This window comes from Vulpes lagopus, chromosome 7, assembly GCF_018345385.1.
Source record: "Vulpes lagopus strain Blue_001 chromosome 7, ASM1834538v1, whole genome shotgun sequence".
In the NCBI taxonomy this organism is placed as follows: Eukaryota; Metazoa; Chordata; class Mammalia; order Carnivora; family Canidae; genus Vulpes; species Vulpes lagopus.
The window spans coordinates 77,662,789-77,681,202 of record NC_054830.1 but is presented as its reverse complement, the minus strand read 5'-3'; the positions used below and the strand labels follow the sequence as shown (position 1 = coordinate 77,681,202).

Genomic DNA, 18,414 nt, shown 5'->3' with positions numbered 1-18,414 from the left:
CTGGGTGGGTCGAAATCCTCAATGAAAGGCTGACCAGTCGTATGAGCTTGAGTGTATTACTTAACCTCTGCCAATGTATGAAAAGCATGTAGCCCAGTGCCAAGGACACGACAGTTCAGTAAGTGATACAGATTTCACTTATTGGGTCTTCACCTACCTTCTTTATGACCATTATCATAAAAAAGACTATCAACAAGAGGTTGATTCATATCTTCAACTCCACTCTCTTCTCTCCAAAGAAAAAAGTCGCAAATACTTAAACAGAGTGAATATCTTGTATATACATGCTTATGGGTTTGGCTAATGAGTCTATCTGGTTGTGCCTAGCCTCCACATGCTGAAATAATCCATCCTAGCCCTTAAGCCAAGCTACAATTTAAAAATTTAATAAATGGCATTCATCCTCTAATCTCTTCCTATATGTGATTGACAAGCATCAGTGGAAGCATCTTGTGGAAGTTACTGTTCTGGAAATCTGGGGTAAGTGGGCCGAAAGCCAAAATTACCTGAAAGCTTCTTGAACTCCTGGAATCTATTCCCAAGCTATTGAAAATAATCAGTTATCAAGGGCTCCCCCTACAGTCACGAAAAAGCAAAGGCTAAAATTTAAGGTAGATACAATTTATGCATAGTACAGAGTATTGTGTCCCTTTCTTCTTCTGGAAAAGTTCCCACCACAAAAAGAAATGTAAGACTACTTCAAACTACTTCTCTTTCTGAGGTATGGGAGTTCATGACTTAGCGATCCAAATTTCCTCACAACAGGACACTGAAAATACATGCCTAGAGATAAAAGTTCACACAAGGGATTCAAAGACTGGGGGCGGGGAGAGACTTAACAAATGGGAAAGTGCTGAGGGAAATGGGGGTAGCTCAGCAGACAGGACCAAGGAGTAGGGAGCTGGAATGGTATCTGACAGGCTAGCATGGGAGCTCGATCAGCCTTATGCCCCATTAGAGGGTGGAGTTATCAGAGAACAGATTTTATCTCATAGGAAGGAAGAACATTTTGATAATGAACACTATCATACACAATGAACTACAAAAGGGCAGTGGTGAAGGATCATCACTGGCTGGTGAGTGGGCAGAGAACTAAACGGGATTGTATTTAGGATTTTAGTTCTAAAATCCTAAGAAGGTAGGTTAAAACGTCAAACAACTGAATAGTCCTGTTGCTAGAAGGCTGGTATCATCCTCAGACTATTTTTTCAGTATTAAATATCAACACTTTCTGCTTCAAGCCCTAATTTAGTCTCAAAATAATTTTAAGAGAAAACGCATCAAAATCAAAATAAAGGGCAGATTACACCAATATCAACTTCCTAGTTTTAACATTATACTACAGTTTATTATATAAGAGAGTTACCATAGGAAAAAGCTAGGTGAAGTGTACACATGGCCTATACGCTATTTTTGCAACTTCCTGTGAATCTATAATTATCTTAAAGAGCTTTTAAAAATCAAATTAAAGATACTTCCCCAAGAGGTTCTAAGTAACCTCAAAGACAATCCAGTTTGGTTCAAGAGTGCAGTGTCATCAGCCACAAATGACTCTGTGCAAGTATCTACAGGCAGCAGTGCTCATTTCAAAACCATGATCAATCAGCTATTAAGATTTACAATTGTGATTAGGAAAGCCTGTCATGTTGACAGGTGTCTAATCTGGTTATGCTGATCATAAATCTTCAGTTATCTGGGATCACATCATTAAAATCACCTATAGGCAACACATTCTTACAACCACTTCCTGCATGGTACTACGTAGGAACCATGTACAGACTTAATTACTATATTTTATCTAACTGTAACACATGTCTTCCTCCTCCTTGTAAGAACTGCATCTTGTTTTTATCTCATTTTATCACCAAAACCTAACCCATAATAGGCTTTCAGTAAATACTCATAGAATAAATAAGAAATAAACCAGTAATTAAGTTATTTTCTTGGATTTCTGGGGTGACTTTCTTTTCTGATACAAAGACATCCAAAGAAAGATCAGAGTCCCTATTTTAGAATCGGGATAAGATATATGTATACAATATACATACAAATGTGTGTATGACAAAGTCTCTAAAACACAGGGGTTTAATCTCAAAAGAGCTTTAATACCACTTGTTTTTGGTCTGTTAGACGTTGGTAACTCAGTTTTTATGATGAAAGAGGTCAAACTTTTGCAGACAGGAAAACAATACTGAAAAACCAGTATGACTGTTGAACAGATCCCCTGGCTTATAAGTTCCTGCTAGAATGATCTCTACCCAGTTTTACCAAGTGCCAAAAACAATCAGCTTCTTTCAGAAATCACTAAGATTTCATTACCTTTGGATTCTTTGATATTAACCAAATGAAAAGCATACATATATTTCTCTAAATTTTGTATCTCTCAGTTTATTAAAAATGTTTTTCGAATAAATATTTTGAACCCAAATCAATCAAAGCAGTGAGATCACAAACTGTTCTTTCTGCAAAGACTCATTAACACATCACATCATTAACTTGTACAGATAGTCCAAAAGCCAATTCAAAGTCGATTAGGCTGTTTTAAACGCATGATGGAGGCTACTTACGATCCCAGAGACACCAAGGACTCCTCAGGATCAGTCATCTGAACAGGTTCTGAAGCTGGCTTGATCCTTAGAACCTCTGCAAAGTCATCACCAAACCAGCAAGTGATGTGTGCTATGTCTACAGTAAAGTAGAAAAGGCGGTCCTGGCAGAGCTTCCGTCGATATATGGACCGAGGGTCGGCTGACAACACAGCCTCAATGGCATGCCTTGCTTCCTCTGCTGATTGAAAATATTTAAATGAAGACTGACTGCCATCTGCAATGAGAAAAATATACCTTAGTGCTGAAAATGATGCAGATCAAATTTCATTACAGTGAACTTCAATGCGGAGATTGGCTGGTTCCTTGACTATCATATGAAATGACCTGGGTTTGGCAATCTATTCAGTCGTTGCAGAGAAGGTCACTTTCAAATGTATTTAAAATTACTATTAGAGTAAATTTATACATGCCACAAATTTTCATTTGTTCAACAAAATCTATGTTCAATGACGCCTTTAACTTGATTCCTTGTCATTTTCTTCTCAGAATGGAGGCATGGTCAGGGAAATGCATGACAGTCCCAGCACTCTCAGAAAGCCACAGGAAAGAAAACTAAACCCACGTACAACCAAAGCACCAGCTATAGGCAAGGGACAGTGTCTCAGAGAGCTAGCGTCACAGCCCCAGTTAAAAGTAACACCACATTCCCTAAGGAACAAGGACATGGGAGAGTCCTTCTGGAAAAAGTAAAATAGATACTCTGAGAAAGCTGAATGCCGGGGATCCCTGGGTGGCTCAGAGGTTTGGCGCCTGCCTTTGGCCCAGGGCAGAATCCTGGAGTCCCGGGATCGAGTCCCAAGTCAGGCTCCTGGCATGGAGCCTGCTTCTCCCTCCTCCTGTGTCTCTGCCTCTCTCTCTCTATGTCTATCATTAAAAAAAAAAAAAAAAAAGAAAGAAAGAAAAGAAAAGCTGAATGCCATCACTAGGGAAGAGGCCACCTCATACCATCAAGGTGCGTATTTCAGGTAAACAGATGTATATCCTGTTAAGTGGCAAAACTTCCTACATCTATATTACCATGGATGTATTTTAATTCTTAAAAGTACAGTTATGTACAAAACTTAAAAAAATGAACTGTGACTTCATCTTTAACAGCTACAACATAACATACATCCAAATGAAGGCTAACTCCTTCCAGGAAGGCATGTGCTTTAAACAATGTTGTTCTTATCAAAATATCATCTGGAGTCATGGTGGATCTTATTCCTCTGAAAGTAAAATCAATTTTTAGAAAACAGCCAAAAATCACTCTGGGCTATATCCAGTCAGTTCATAAATAAAGCCATTTTGGTCAAAAACCAAAAACCAATTCAACTGCAAATCACATGGAATCCTTAAACAAAACAAAACAAAACAACCCCCACCAAGGCCCAATTGTGCAGTGCTAAGATCCCTTTATTGCATGCCTCATGAAATGACTCCAAACACACTTAAAAAAGAGGAATTCCAAAATCATCACACTCTTCAGTAACAGTGTAAGTAAGAAAAGCTCCAGCCTTTTGCTTGGTTATTCATTTGGCACAGGTGCCCCTCCCTCATTTCTCTGCCTATATAGCCTTCCAGGCTTAACTCACATGAAAGCCTTCCAGGCTTTCTTCCAGGAAGCCTTCCCAGATTTCCTCCCTGCTCCTCAAGTCACAATCCTTCATCCTCTCATTTATCCACAAGCACTCCATTCCAGCACCAATCCCCCCACCCCCACCAACAACACACTGCCACCATTTCAATATCTTTTATCTTTTCAAGAGTTTTTTTTTTTTTAATTTTTATTTATTTATGATAGTCACAGAGAGAGAGAGAGAGGCAGAGACATAGGCAGAGGGAGAAGCAGGCTCCATGCACCGGGAGCCTGATGTGGGATTCGATCCCGGGTCTCCAGGATCGCGCCCTGAGCCAAAGGCAGGCGCTAAGCCGCTGCGCCACCCAGGGATCCCTCTTTTATCTTTTCTAGATTAAACTTTCTGAGGTCATTTCTTGTTTCTGTATTGACTCCAAATTCTGCTGTTCCTGTTTTATAGTTACATTTCATAACTTCTCTTTTTAATAATTTTTTCAAATCAATAAGTTTTATTGTAACCTCTCAGATATACAGCATTATAGTTTGAAAATAATAAAACTTTCCAAAGTAGGGAAGTATTCACTGATAACTGCAGGCCAAAGGGTAAGTATAAATATAAAGTATCTTCCAGGCAGCACTGCTTCCTTTGTTCTATCACAAAATTCTTTTAAAACTGACCTTCCTCCTCCCATCAACTGTATACAACGATGAAACAACTTTCATAAACAAAAATTTTTAAATAAAGAGGTCAATCTAGAAATCAAACGCTTTGTTTAAACATAAAGCCTTTGGAAAGAATAAGAAACACACCCTGGGTGGCAGATGAAATCAGGCATATCCTTGGCAACTAACAGGCTACTTCTTACTGGAATCACTGCAGCCACCTCATAACAGCCCCTTTTTCATTCTATATTGCTGCTTGGGATCTGCTACAGGCTGGGGAAACCACATGTTAAAGTAAACAAGCTCCAAGTCAAAGCCCTGTGGCCTCTCTTCTACAGTGAAGTCTCTAGTGCTGGGACTTTTAGGAGGACAATTACTGTGCTAAGAGACTCTTTCCCTTTTACTCCTGGCTCTGTGTCAGAGGTAGAACTATCAGCCACCTATAGAATAAGATGGGGTATTTCTCTAGTCAGACAGTTAAACACATGAAAAAACTTACAGAACAAGAAGAATTTAGCTTCTGAATGCTGTTTGAAAACTCCAGGAACTGGGATGCCTGGGTGGCTCAGTGGTTGGGGGCCTGCCTTTGGCTCAGGTCGTGATCCGGAATCTGGGATCAAGTCCCGCATCAGGCTCCCTGCAAGGAGCCTGCTTCTCCCTCTGCCTATGTCTCTGCCTCTCTTTCTCTCTCTGTTTGTGTCTCTCATGAATGAATAAATAAATCTTAAAAAAAAAAAAAAAAAAAGAGAGAGAAGAAAAGAAAACTCCAGGAATGACTATAACAGATTGACAAGAGCCCCTAAATCATGAGCCACTTCATGAGGCAGCAGCCATTCTCAGCAAAAACTTTACTGAATGTCTGGGACTCACTGTGGTGAACAAAGTATGTCATCAGATGGTGCCTTTGCTCAAATACAATTTTATACTACATTTCTTACAACCAGTCATACTGACAAATACTCTATATAACTGCCCTCAGAAATACCAAATTTAGCTAAAGCTCTCATTCAGACATAAGAAACAGAAAGAACCTGGTTCACCTTCTGAACTGAGGTGCTCAAGATCCATCTCTGCGTGAGGAGTAAACCGGACTTCCAAGGTGGCCACAGGGGCCTCTCTCACCCAGGCAGGGACCATGCTGTGGGGGGCTGCACCAGCCATCCTGGAAGGGCAGTGAAGAGCCATGGGTTGCAACTCTGCACTATTTCCTTTTGGAATCACTGCTTCTTTCCCACTCCTTAGCCTCTTTTCTGTACCTTCCTCTGAAAAGTTCTTCTCATCTACGGCCATACCACCCTGAATGTGCCTGATCTTGTCTGAAAAGCTCTTCTCCAGGCAATATGGGCCAATTTGTTCTTCTACCACATTCAGACTTTCATCATTTCTTGATTCTAAGCCCAAATCTGCTGCTATCTCCTTGTGCTGAGGGGAGTTTTGCTGGACTTTTGTTGAGTTGTCACGTTTCATATTGTCTTCTGAAGTTCTATCTTCAGGACATTTAGGTTTCTCCTTAGTGTGACTATAGGCTTGTGGTTTATCACACTGTGAGATCTGTCGCTGGTCATAGCTGTCAATCTTGCCATTAGACTGAGATGTATTTTGGGGTTTATATTGGTTTTTCTGTAAATTAAAGTCCTGTTGAGGTTCAACCAAATTTTGAGGTGAGTCATATTCAGCTATGTAGGGCTTTATGTCTAGGACAGGTGTGCCATGAATCATGTCAATTCCAGAAAGGTATATAGCTCCACCTATAATGTGAAAAACATATCCTCTTAGAAACAGTAACAATCAAGAACAGTGCAAATAATTAAAAACCAACACCAACTGTTTATGCCTCCCCAAACTTACTCATAATTCTCTTACACACCGGGCTCTCTTATACCTGGTGCCAACACACCCTTTTCATTCTACCCGGAAACCCATCCTCTTCTTTACCTGTCAAACTCCTACATGTTATTTAAGGCTCTTCCATAATACCTCTTCTACAGAGCCTTTCTGGCTCTTCCACACATAAGTCATTCTTTCTTCTGGGTTCCACAGAGAAACCTATGTACAAACCTCTGCTATATCCCTTTTCACATGGTCTGGCAAGGACCTAGTAGAGTCTCTCTCCCTAGACAATGGAGTAGGCCCTTCAGCACTGACTCATCTTTGCATCACTGGGGCTTCTAACTCTGGCCCAGGCACATCAAGAGTCCTCAATATATCTCTGTGGGAACAATGAGGATTTCCACTGTTTCCAGGCAAACAGACACTACAGTGGTCCCCAGGATGCCCACCTCCTGGTGTTCACACCCTTGTATAATCCCCATCTCTCAAGTGTGACTTGATATCACTCCGGTGACTATGTTACATTATCTAAGGCTCCTGTGCCTGCAGACAGATGCACTCAAGATATTCTTCTTGTGGGCCTGATGAAGTAAGCAGTCACACTAGGAAAGCCCATGTGGCAAGGCAGTGCAGGAGTGTCTAGGAGCTGAGGGCAGCCACCAGCCAACAACCAGCAAGCAATTGTGGCTCTCAGTCCCACAGTCACAAGAAAGTGAATCCTTCCAACAACCTAAGTGAGCCTGGAAGCAAATTCTTCCACAGTTGAAACTCCAGATGACACCTTATTTGCAGCTTGATAAGATCCTAAGCAGAGAACTAAGCTGTTCCTATACTTCTACACTAATTATTATGAAACATAATAATATTTCAAAGAGGTAATAAGTGTGTATTATTTAAACTGATTAAGTGTGTGGTAATTTGTTACACAGCAATGAGAATCTAATCCATCCATCAAGACTCAAACAATTAAGGAGAATATAAGTCACTGTTGCCCAATATTAAGGACAAGTCTTTTGTCTCACTTATACAGCTGCATGTTCAGTTCCTGCTACTGGTGCAGAGTCAACTAACTTGATTCTTGGGAAACTGGACAAATGAGAATCCAAAAATTGCATGTGATCACATTGCATTCTGTCTTCATTTAAGAAAACCATGACTAACAAAGGACTCTGTTTTCTAAAACATGCTCACTGTGAATGACCTGGAACTCTGGCATAATGACTTTGGACTTCCTAATGGATATGCCTAACAATGTCTGCAGAAGAAGAAAGCATTGTAGTATATGTAAAAGTTCATGGGATTTCGAGTCACACAACCAACTGGCTGGATACAATGAGGTAAATTATCAAACATCAAAGAGCCTCAGCTCTCTCATCCATAAAAGGGGGATTGCTACTCCATCAAACCCAAAGAGCCACTGTGAGATAATGTACACAAATGCTCTTTTTAACTGTAAAGCACCACACAAACACTAATAGTCACCATAACATTCATTTGTTAAGAATGTCTCCAGTGTTATTGTGTTTGCCTTTTACATTTCTAATTTGATATACCCAATTAGAATTTTAAGTTCTTCTGCAATGCACAGATTTTTATTTAATTTGTTTGCCACTACACCCTAAGCACCTAGAACAATCCCTGGCACATACATAGTGCTCAGAAAATATGTGTGGGTTGCACGAATGATCATAAAATGTTCCAGTACTGTTACCCAAGCTGGTCAGCCATCACAATTTGATAAAGCTTACATTGGACTGGCTACAGAATTTTCCTGGAAAACCTACCCAAGGCCCAGGTGAATAAAACCCAGGGGAGGGATTTCAAGTTCTGGCAAAAAACAAGCAAAATACCTGGTCTTACCTATTTAGCACAGAAGAGACTAAAAAGTACTCTTAGAGCCTCTGCCTCATAAGATCCCTAAAAAAATACTCTGGAGTCCCAGAGAAGGCAGGTCTTACTCCTTTGCCTACTTTACAAACAAGCAAGCTAAAGCCTGGAATGGTTTCCCAACTCTCAGTCTACCTGCTACTTCATCTTCTACCTCTCTAACAAATGTGCTTATTAGGTCAGAGTGATTTAAGAACAGGATGCTTTACTAACAAACCAACAAACCAAAACTCTATTCTACAGAAAACAGATCAGTGGTTGCCAGAGGGAACAGGGCAGGGAGACAGGTGAAAAGGGTGAAGAGGAACAAGAGGTAAAAACTTTCAACTACAAAATAAGTAAGTCATGGGATGTCATGTACAGCACAGGAACTACACTCAATAATACTGTATTATATATCTGAAAGTTGTTGAGAGTAGATCTTGAAAGTTCGTATCATAAAAAAATTTTTTGTAACTATATGGTAATAAATGACTATCTAGAATTATTGTGGTGATCATTTTGCAATGTATATAAATGTTGAATCATATTGTACACTTCAAACTAGCATGTCAATTATACTTAAAAAAATGGGATGCTTCAAAAAAAATGTATGGCTTGGTCACTAGATTATATATGAACATAGTTAAAACTAATCTGGTATTCTATACAGGCACTTCCACAATCTGATAGGTGTTTAAATGTTATTATAGTGAGACTCATCGCAGACCCTCTACCACACATCAGAGTTAACAGCTGTACTAGAACCACAATGTATGTTCATTTCCTCAAAGATGCAAGGAAGAAATAATACCACCCCACATGTTTACCATATCTACACATACAACCAGTTACTATGTGTTCTGAAAGTGTCCAATTATTTTTTAATAATTTTGTGTTTATTGTATTCCAAGTCAGAGAAAGTACTAATTTAATAATTATGAAGTCATGCATTATTTTTAAATAATGTAACAGGTTCTACTACATGTGTTGATAATGAAATTGAGCATCCTATGAGAGCTGATTTCAAATGGTAACATTCTTTTAGTCATTTCGTGTTCTTCCCTGCCTGGTAGTTGTCAGGGGTTAATACCGTTGGTACTCGTCAGAATAACAACAGCCAGTGAATACTAGGTTGGTTTCGTAAGACTTCTTTCAGGTAAGGAAGAAAAGACAAACGTAGAAATGGAAAGTGTTACCTTCTAGCTTTTCCAGCTTGGCCAGGGTCAATCCTATCGCATTGGGACGATGCGGGCTCCTTGTGGAGAAAACTCCAGTCTTCGCACCATTCAGCCTGGGAGGCTGCACTTTCGCCTTAAAGCTCAAATGACCATTTTTGTGAAAAACAAACAAAATCCTATTGAAAATAAACCAAACCATCAAGTAAGAAGAGAATACTAGTTAATTTATCATAATGATTTGATGGGAGAAAAAAATCTTTAATCTTTAATCCCACAAATTAAAACAGAATGCTTTCAATGGTATTACAGTGTAATCAGTGGGGAAAGAAACAAATCTATTCTCATTCCCTAAAGGAAGGCAGAGTTTGATCTCTATATCCTTTGCTCCTAACATAATTACTGGCATGTGGTAGGAACTTAAATAATGTTTGTCAAGTATGTGAATAAGCAATATTTATGGAGTAAGTGCCTGGTATTTTCCAATCGGCTAGATGTTTTATACTCATTTAACTCTCCTGACAAGCCTAAGATTTGTCATTTATCCCCTACTTTAAGAATGAGGAAAAACAGGCTCAGAAATGTTAAATGTCTTGGCAGTGCCTTCCTAAACAACACATAAAAGCAGGAAGCCATGAAGAGAAACAAGAACAGATATGAACTCATTAAATCATTAAGTCTATGACAACAAAATGTCATCCCAGGAGAAAATGTTTGCTGCATGTACAATGGACAATGGGTTAATATCTGTGGTATACAAAGTGTTCCTACAAATCACAAAGGAAAGGGCAACTCATTATAGGAAATTAGGCAAAGAACATGAATAAGCAATTCATAAAAGAGTAAGAAATAGCAGCAACCAAATGAAAAATGTTGAACCTCACTAATAAGACATTTAACTAAAAAAAAAAAAAAAATACTATTTTTCCCGGGGCACCTGGGTGGCTCAATCGGTTGAGTATCTGACTCTTGATTTTAGCTCAGATTATTATCTCAGGGTTGTGAGATCGAGCCCCATGTCAGGCTCCGCACTCCTCATCGAGTCTACTTGGGATTCTCTCCCTCTGCCCCTCTCCCCATGCAAACACTGGTGCACGCTCTCTCTCTCAAATAAGTAAATAAACTCTTAAAAAAATATATGGTTTTTCCCTGTCAGACAAAAATGTAGAAAAACTGTAACATATAGTGTTAACAAGAATATAGGAAGAAGGTTATTTTCATACACTGTTGATATATAAATTGAGTTTAGAGCACAATTTGGCAGTAGCTCTCCAATATTATAAATCTGCACATCCTCTAGCTCAATATAACCATTTCTGATACCTCTTTGTAAAAATGCACAAGTGCCAAGAATTGTGTCTAAGGTCTGTTATAGTATTACTATAATAGCAAAATAACTATCCATTAACAAAAAAGTGGTAAAATCATGGTATATCTATATTTTGCAATGAGACAGCCATTAAACCAAAAAAGATAAATCTGTATGTATGGTCATGATATATACTGTTAAGAAAACATATTCCATTGTTTAAAACAAATACCCACTCCCAATGTGTATGTTTATGCTTCTATGTGTACTAAAAAAAGAAAAAGGCCTGGTAGGATATACACCAAGCTGTTAAAAATAATGATCCCTTAAAAAAAAAAAAAAAAGATCCCTAAAGAGTGTTGGGGGTGAGGATGAGATAGAAGAAAAACAGGAGGAATACAGAAAAATCTCTCTCTCTCTTTTTTTTTTTAATCAGAAAAATCTCTTTATATAGATCTGGATCCATTTTTTTTTATACCAGCAATGTTTTTAATTTAATTAATTCAACCAAGATCATACAAACTAGATCAGATAACATGTTGTTTTTACTCTACCCACATCTCCAAATTAACACCAAAAATAAGCTATTTCAGAATAGATACTTAATTTTAGGCCTTCACTAATAAAATTAGACCAAGTCATACTGGTGATACTGGAGTGGAGAAGAATGGACAGAGACAGAATTCCAAGTGACAATAACACTAGTATAACACAGGTCCTGGGGATCCCTGGGTGGCGCAGCGGTTTGGCGCCTGCCTTTGGCCCAGGGCGCGATCCTGGAGACCCGGGATCGAATCCCACGTCGGGCTCCCGGTGCATGGAGCCTGCTTCTCCCTCTGCCTATGTCTCTGCCTCTCTCTCTCTCTCTGTATGACTATCATAAATAAATAATAAAAAAAAAAAAATTAAAAAAAAAAAAAAACACAGGTCCTAATACAGGTAACACTTTATTTAGAGTATCCAGATTTTTAAAGTTTCTTTTGTCTCTTAGGAAGAATAGACTTAATTGTTCATGGATCTAGAGCAGAGTCTCAAACTTTTTCTGTAAAGGATCATACAGTAAATATTTGAGGATTTGCAGGCCAACCAGTCTCTGTTGTAACTATTCAACTCTGCCATAATACCACAAAACAGCCATGCACAATTGTATTGATGGAATGGAATGTACTGATGGAATGAATGGAAGTGGTTGTGTTGTCATAAATTTATTTACAAAGATAGGATGTAGATGGATTCTACAGGCTATAGCTCGCTGTCCCCTGGTCCAGAAGATAGAATAATGACCCATAGGCGGAATCAAGAAGGTATATAGATTACAGCTCAATGGAAGGCATTCATCACATTCATCACAGTTAGAACCAACTGCAAATGGAATGTGCCCCCTCAGTGGATCTCCAGTTTCCATGAGGGTGCCCAAGTTATGTATGCAGTCACGTGCAAGAATGTGGTATGGGAGTTCCACGCAATTGATAAAGGTGACCTGGATGGCAGACTCCCAAGGTTGCCTTCACCTGGAGTACTTTACTCAAGGGCAAGTTCTGGCCCAAAGAACCACTTCTATAAAACAACTTACCAAACATGAGAAAACTGTTCTAAGCCCATCAAAGAATGTTCAGGATTATTAAAGATGCTCTTTCTAATTCTCAAACAAGCCCGCGAATGGCTACAAATAGATGGCTGCCTTGGAGTACCATTCTTCGCTGAGAAACAGGATTCCAAATAGCCAATTGGCTCAGTTAAAAGATTCCCTATAGAAGAAAATTAGGCAAGAAATCATTAGTCAAAATGTCAAATAAAAATGTAGGAAAACATGTTTTCTTCAATGCACTGATTTCATAGTTTTAACATCTACCAAGTGTTATGCAACTATTAAAAATGATTCATATAATATGAATACATATAAATAGCCTCATAACTACACAGACATTATTATATCCCATTAGATAGCCAGAAAGAGTGCAGGTCTAAGAAAGATAGGTATTTTTAGAAGTTCTACTATGACCATATTTCAAATTCTGTTACCATTTCTAAGGTACGTGACTTTGGTCAGGGCTAAAAGGGTTTTTAAAATAAAGAGTATTGGAGTGTCTGGGTGACTCAGTCAGTTAAGCATCTGACTCTTGGTTTCAGCTTGGGTCAATATCTCAGAGTTGTGCGATCAAGTCCCAAGTTGGGCTCCGGGCTGAGCATGGAGTCTGCTTGAGATTCTCTCCTTCTCCATCCCCCTTTGCTCCTCCCCCAACTCACACTTGGGCATGCGCATACTCTTAAAAAATAAATGAATTATTTTTAAAAATTAAAAATAAAATAGAATAACAAGCATAAAGTTAAATGTGAAGTGCCCTAGCACATGCAGGGAACAAGCTATTTCAATTGGCTGGAGTATGAAACATAACGCAAAGAAATATGAAAGATAAGGAGACAGGTGTATACATCCTCATGCTTTTCAAGTTTGTGTTAAGCTGCTGTACATTTGCAAAAGACCTATATCAGTACTTGTTTTTGCTAATCAAAAGAAATACGAAGAGAATATCTGATTTTACCAAAAAAGGCAAAAAGTGAAGTGTTCAGCATTTGTTTTGCAGCAAGCTATTACAGATGTAGGGTGTGCCCCAAGCAGGGAGATCAGCCCCACCCAGCTCCTTCCCCAGGAACCACACTCAGCATCTGAGCATCTGAACCACCAGAGCTTTGAACTGTGTGAGCATCTGTGCTTTATCTGGATTTGCTTTTTGCATTCCCTAGGAAGATGTGACCTAAAGTAACAGAAAAACCTGAGAGAGGTTATTTTTTGGGTCTGGGAACATTCAACGATTTTCCCATATAAATTAATGATAATTGCTTCTCTGCATTATACCATTTCAGCTTACGAAAACTTTCATAGGTATGCTCTACTTTCAGATAGTGGGGAAAACATGTCCAAATAAAGAGGCACTCACTTAAAAGGAACAGAACATATGAAACAAAGCAGTTTAAGCAATAAAGAAAGTACATGGTATCATACTATTAAAATATCTAGAGACAGGGTAGATTTCAGGTTAGGCATGGACCAGTAGCTCTCTGCCTCTTTAGAACGTCAGCTCCATGTTGGTAGGAGTTTTTCTATGTTGTTTACTACTATGTTCACTGTCTACTATATTGTATCCAAGGGGATAGGTACTCAAAAAATTAATGTTACATGGAAAAAAAGTTTAAGTCTAAACTAATTAAAATAGAAAGTGATAGAACATAATCCCTTATGAAAGTTTGTTTATACATCTACCTAAATATGTACTTGTACATGTCTAGAAAACTATTTGGAAGGACATTCAGCAAAATGTTAACATTTTGGTAAAATGGATATGGTAACATGTAAATTGGATGTGGTAAAGTGGTAAAAATGGACAGTGAGATTTTTGGATTATTCTTTTTTTTTATTTAATTTAAATTTTTTTTTTAATTAATGATAGTCACAGAGAGAGAGAGAGAGAGATGCAGAGACATAGACAGAGGAAGAAGCAGGCTCCATGCACCAGAGCCCGATGTGGGATTCGATCCTGAGTCTCCAGGATCGTGCCCTGGGCCAAAGGCAGGCGCCAAACCGCTGCGCCACCCAGGGATCCCTGGATTATTCTTATATTTAATTTTGTAATTTGTGTATTTGAAATTTTTACAAAAATTAGAAATCCCTTTGTTTTTTGTAAGTAGTAATTCCTTTCAAAAGAAGAAAACTTGAAGGGAAAAGAAAAGAAAACTTGGCTAAGCAGACGAATATAGGTTTAAAGTCCAAGGTATCCACAACTAGCATTTTGAATTTACAAACAACTTTTTTTTTTTAACATTTCATGAAAGCTTTACTAACTTCTTTTAAGAGATGTTATACCATCATTTTATTTCCAGCATCCATTAGGTCTGTGCCACCAGCATGGGCGGTAAGATTATAGACCTGGTGTTGTCCCTCATCGCACCTTTCATCACTCTTCACTTATAAAAACTGTTATTTATATATATGTAATAAATGTATAACAGAGAATAATACTATGAAACCCTGTGTACCCACCACCCATTCCAAGAACTAGAGCTTTACCAACAAATTTTATCTTTTATATTGCTTTTCTCCTATGGCACACCCATCCTTTCCCCTTGAGATAAACAGGTGCCATTCTGAATGGGATCTCATATCACTACCTTTAATATAATTGTAATCACATGAATATGCATGCCTAGATAATACTTCATTTATTTTGCCTTTGAACTCCATAAAAACTGGTATCAAACTGCATGTTTTCTTCTCAGACTTTCTTTCTCAATATTATGATTCTAAGACCCTTCTAAACTGTATGTTTTTGATGACTTTAAATTTCTTTCCAAGTATGTTTACAGGCATTCTTTTGTTTATCCTCATCCATGTTCCCGTAGAATAGACAATAAATACCTTAAAATGAAGAAACTAAGGCCAAACAATTCTTTGGTGTTCATTAAAATGTCATAAAGAAAAAGGGCCAAAAAAGGACCCCTAACCTAGTAAGATGGGATCCCTGTGTCCTGCTTTCATTTGCTTAACAAACACTTTCCAACTGCATACAACTGCCCAATATTAAGCTAAGTTTGGGTAAAAAAAAAAAAAACCAAGAGGGGCACCTGGGTAGCTCAGTAGTTGAGCATCTGCCTTTAGCTCAGGCCATGATCCTGGGGTCTTGGGATGGAGAAGTGCATCAAGCTCCCCACAGGGAGCTTGCTTCTCCCTCTGCCTATGTCTCTGCCTCTTGTGAGTAAATAAATAAAATCTTAAAAAGAAACCAAAACAAGAACTCTGAATACAACGGAAGTAACGTTTGGGGGAGAACCTCATAATATGTCTCAATATCATAGAAAAAATATGTAAAGCACCTAGTACAACAGAAAGTGCTCAACAAAGATTGATTTTCCAAGCTCCTATTCAGGCTTTCGCCTCATTTTAACAATACAACTGTATTAATTGTGTAGTAAGAGAAAAACCAACAAGTTATTAATGCAGAGGTTTTTTTAAAGATTTATTTAGTTATTAATATGAGAGAGACAGAGAGAGAGAGAGAGAGAGAGAGAGAGAGAGAGGCAGAGACACAGGCAGACGGAGAAGCAGGCTCCATGCACGGAGCCCAACATGGGACTCGATTGCAGGTCTCCAGGATCACCCCTGGGCTGACGGCGGCACGCAGAGCCACCCAGGCTGCCCTAATGCAGTTTTTATACACAAAGTTTAACTGTATGTCTTAGTGTTGACAGATAGTTCAGGTCCTTTTCCCTTCCTGCCTGGACTGTTAAATTAACCTTGTCTTAATTCATGTCCCCATTACAGGCCCTTCCCCTTGTGCACTGTATCAATAGTCCAGATTCTGTGTTCCTTAATTTTACGTTACCCTCTTGCTAAATTTTCCACCTTTCTGTTAGCAGAGGTTATATTTCTTAACCTGATATTCAAGGTTCTCTACAGAGCTTGCTACAGCAGCACGTATACTAAAATCAAGGTTCTCTACAGTGTGAATTCAATAAACCTCCATCCAGTATTTCAAACTTACAGCTCCCCCATTCCATGCTATGTAGACCTCTGAGCCCTGTTCCTTCCTGCATATCGAAATATTAGACCTGTAATCTGGCACTGCGCAATAATTTTTTTTTAAATGAGCACAACCTTTGACCAAGTTACAGTACTTTTAGTAAATTTAATCTAAGTTAAATTTTTATAACATGCGCACAAACATTTTAGTTTTAAGAATTTTCTTCACATTGAAAACTGGCAGTAACCTGAATGCCCAACAGTAAGTAACTGGTTAATCAGAACACATCTCTAAAGCAAAATGGGGGTGCCTGGGTGGCTCAGTTGGTTAATCATCTGCCTTTGGCTCCGGTCATGATCCGAGGGTCCTAGGATCGAGCCCCACATGGGGCTCTCTGCTCAGTGGGGAGCCTGCTTCTCCATCTTCACCTTGCTTATGTGCACGCATGCTTTCCCTCTCTCAAATAAATTTTAAAAAGAAATTTTAAGTCAGAATAATATGCAATCCCTTAAAATTATTAATGGCCATAGACTTATAGGGAACTTAAGTTTTAGAAAAAAGCCATAAAACAGTGGCGTCACATAATCCTATTTTTCTACCGCGCATGAACTGAAACAGGAATGGAGAGTAGACTCCAGGATATTAAGTGTGGTTTTCTCTGGGTGACAGCAGATTTTAATCTTCTTCCATTTGCTTCTTCTAATCTAATATTCTCTCTATAATGACGTGAAAACAAACTCATGCCCATCTCTTCCAGAACCAGTATAAAAAGATTTCCTGTCTCTCCCGCCTCACTTCCCTCAGTACAGGATGCCTCTCTCTTGTATTTATTAATTCCAAACCCGCTAACACCAGCGTTCACATCCTCACTCTCACAGGAGCACGACTTGTGCGAGAAAGGCTGCTGCTGCTCAGCACGTGGCTGCTCCAGCCACCGCGCCAAGCCCGACCCTGCCGCAGCTACCCCGAACAGGAGATGACATCATTCCGCTCGCCTCGGAAAAATCACGTGGTCGCCAGTGCACGTGATCCGTGGCTTCGCAATAAGTATAATGACGCACTTTGGTTCAACTTGTCGCGTTCTGTGTCCCTCTCTGCCGTCAAGTCAGCGGCCTGCGCCTAGGCCTCCTTCGGGTGTGGAACCACGGGTCTGTCAGAAGTTACCTGTTTCCAGAGCCGGCTTCACGCACCCGCACGGGGTCGCTGCGGGCCGAGGTCCCGGCTCCTCCAAGCCGCGCATAGCGGCTGCTCACTGAGGTGTCGACCCTAAGCGACAGGCCTTCCGCTTCCGGTCCCCGAGCTTGGCGCCTGCGCAGAAGCCGCCCTGGAAGGTGCGGACCCAGAGCCTGGCGCATGCGCGGGGGGCGGGGAGCGCTCTGAGCGGGCGCCGCCGGCGGCACCCGGAGGGTTTCGGTGGGTTTCCTGAAGCCCTTTCCCGGCCTCGGTTCCTCTCCCGGGCCCGGCTCTCCGTCTCCTCGCTCTGATCCTCTGCGGCTCACCACCAGTCAGTGACTCCCGATTTCCCGCGCTTGCCGCGGGGGACGCTTCCATGAAGAATTAACGCACTATGATGCCTCTCTCGGAACATTAATGTAGGAGTCTACGTGTCCAATGAAGGACACGGATTTTTAAAGAAAAAGGATGTGTATGTACAGTCACCACATAACCTAGTGGTCGGATGTCAGGAAATTAGACATTCTTGAGTGGTGAGAACACACACGATTATTTATACTTCTGTATACTTTAATTTTTCCCACAATAAGATGTTTTGTCAGCAAGGAACCCCAAGTAAACCTTATTTCTAATGGGGAACGTCACTGGAATAGGGGCTAAGAGGTGGGGGGGGGACTGGATTTTGTGCTCCATGCCAACCGGGAACTGGAGC

The 18,414-nt window shown here is 39.8% G+C and overlaps 1 protein-coding gene across 2 annotated transcripts; it reads right to left on the bottom strand.

Annotated features, from left to right (window-relative positions):
• Positions 1 to 2,365: 2,365 nt before the first annotated feature.
• On the bottom strand, positions 2,366 to 17,817 carry TRMO (tRNA methyltransferase O). 2 transcript variants are annotated; one of them, XM_041764466.1, is made up of 5 exons: positions 17,694 to 17,817; positions 12,587 to 12,761; positions 9,726 to 9,883; positions 5,871 to 6,578; positions 2,366 to 2,823 (listed from the first exon to the last, which is right to left on the bottom strand). In XM_041764466.1, the coding sequence occupies exons 1-5, from the start codon at positions 17,767 to 17,769 to the stop codon at positions 2,564 to 2,566; spliced, it is 1,377 nt and encodes a 458-aa protein (XP_041620400.1). In that variant the 5' UTR covers positions 17,770 to 17,817; the 3' UTR covers positions 2,366 to 2,563. The 2 variants fall into 2 exon arrangements, with proteins under 2 accessions (XP_041620400.1, XP_041620401.1); XM_041764467.1 differs by lacking the exon at positions 17,694 to 17,817 and adding an exon at positions 17,591 to 17,663.
• Positions 17,818 to 18,414: the final 597 nt, after the last annotated feature.

Coding starts and splice junctions, on each gene's coding strand:
- TRMO (XM_041764466.1), bottom strand. CDS start 17,769: ATGCGCGGCTTGGAGGAGCCGGGACCTCGGCCCGCAGCGACCCCGTGC. Junction 12,762..17,693: donor GAAGCCGGCTCTGGAAACAG/GTAACTTCTGAC, acceptor TTTCTTCTATAG/GGAATCTTTTAACTGAGCCA. Junction 9,884..12,586: donor GAACAGTTTTCTCATGTTTG/GTAAGTTGTTTT, acceptor TATTTTCAATAG/GATTTTGTTTGTTTTTCACA.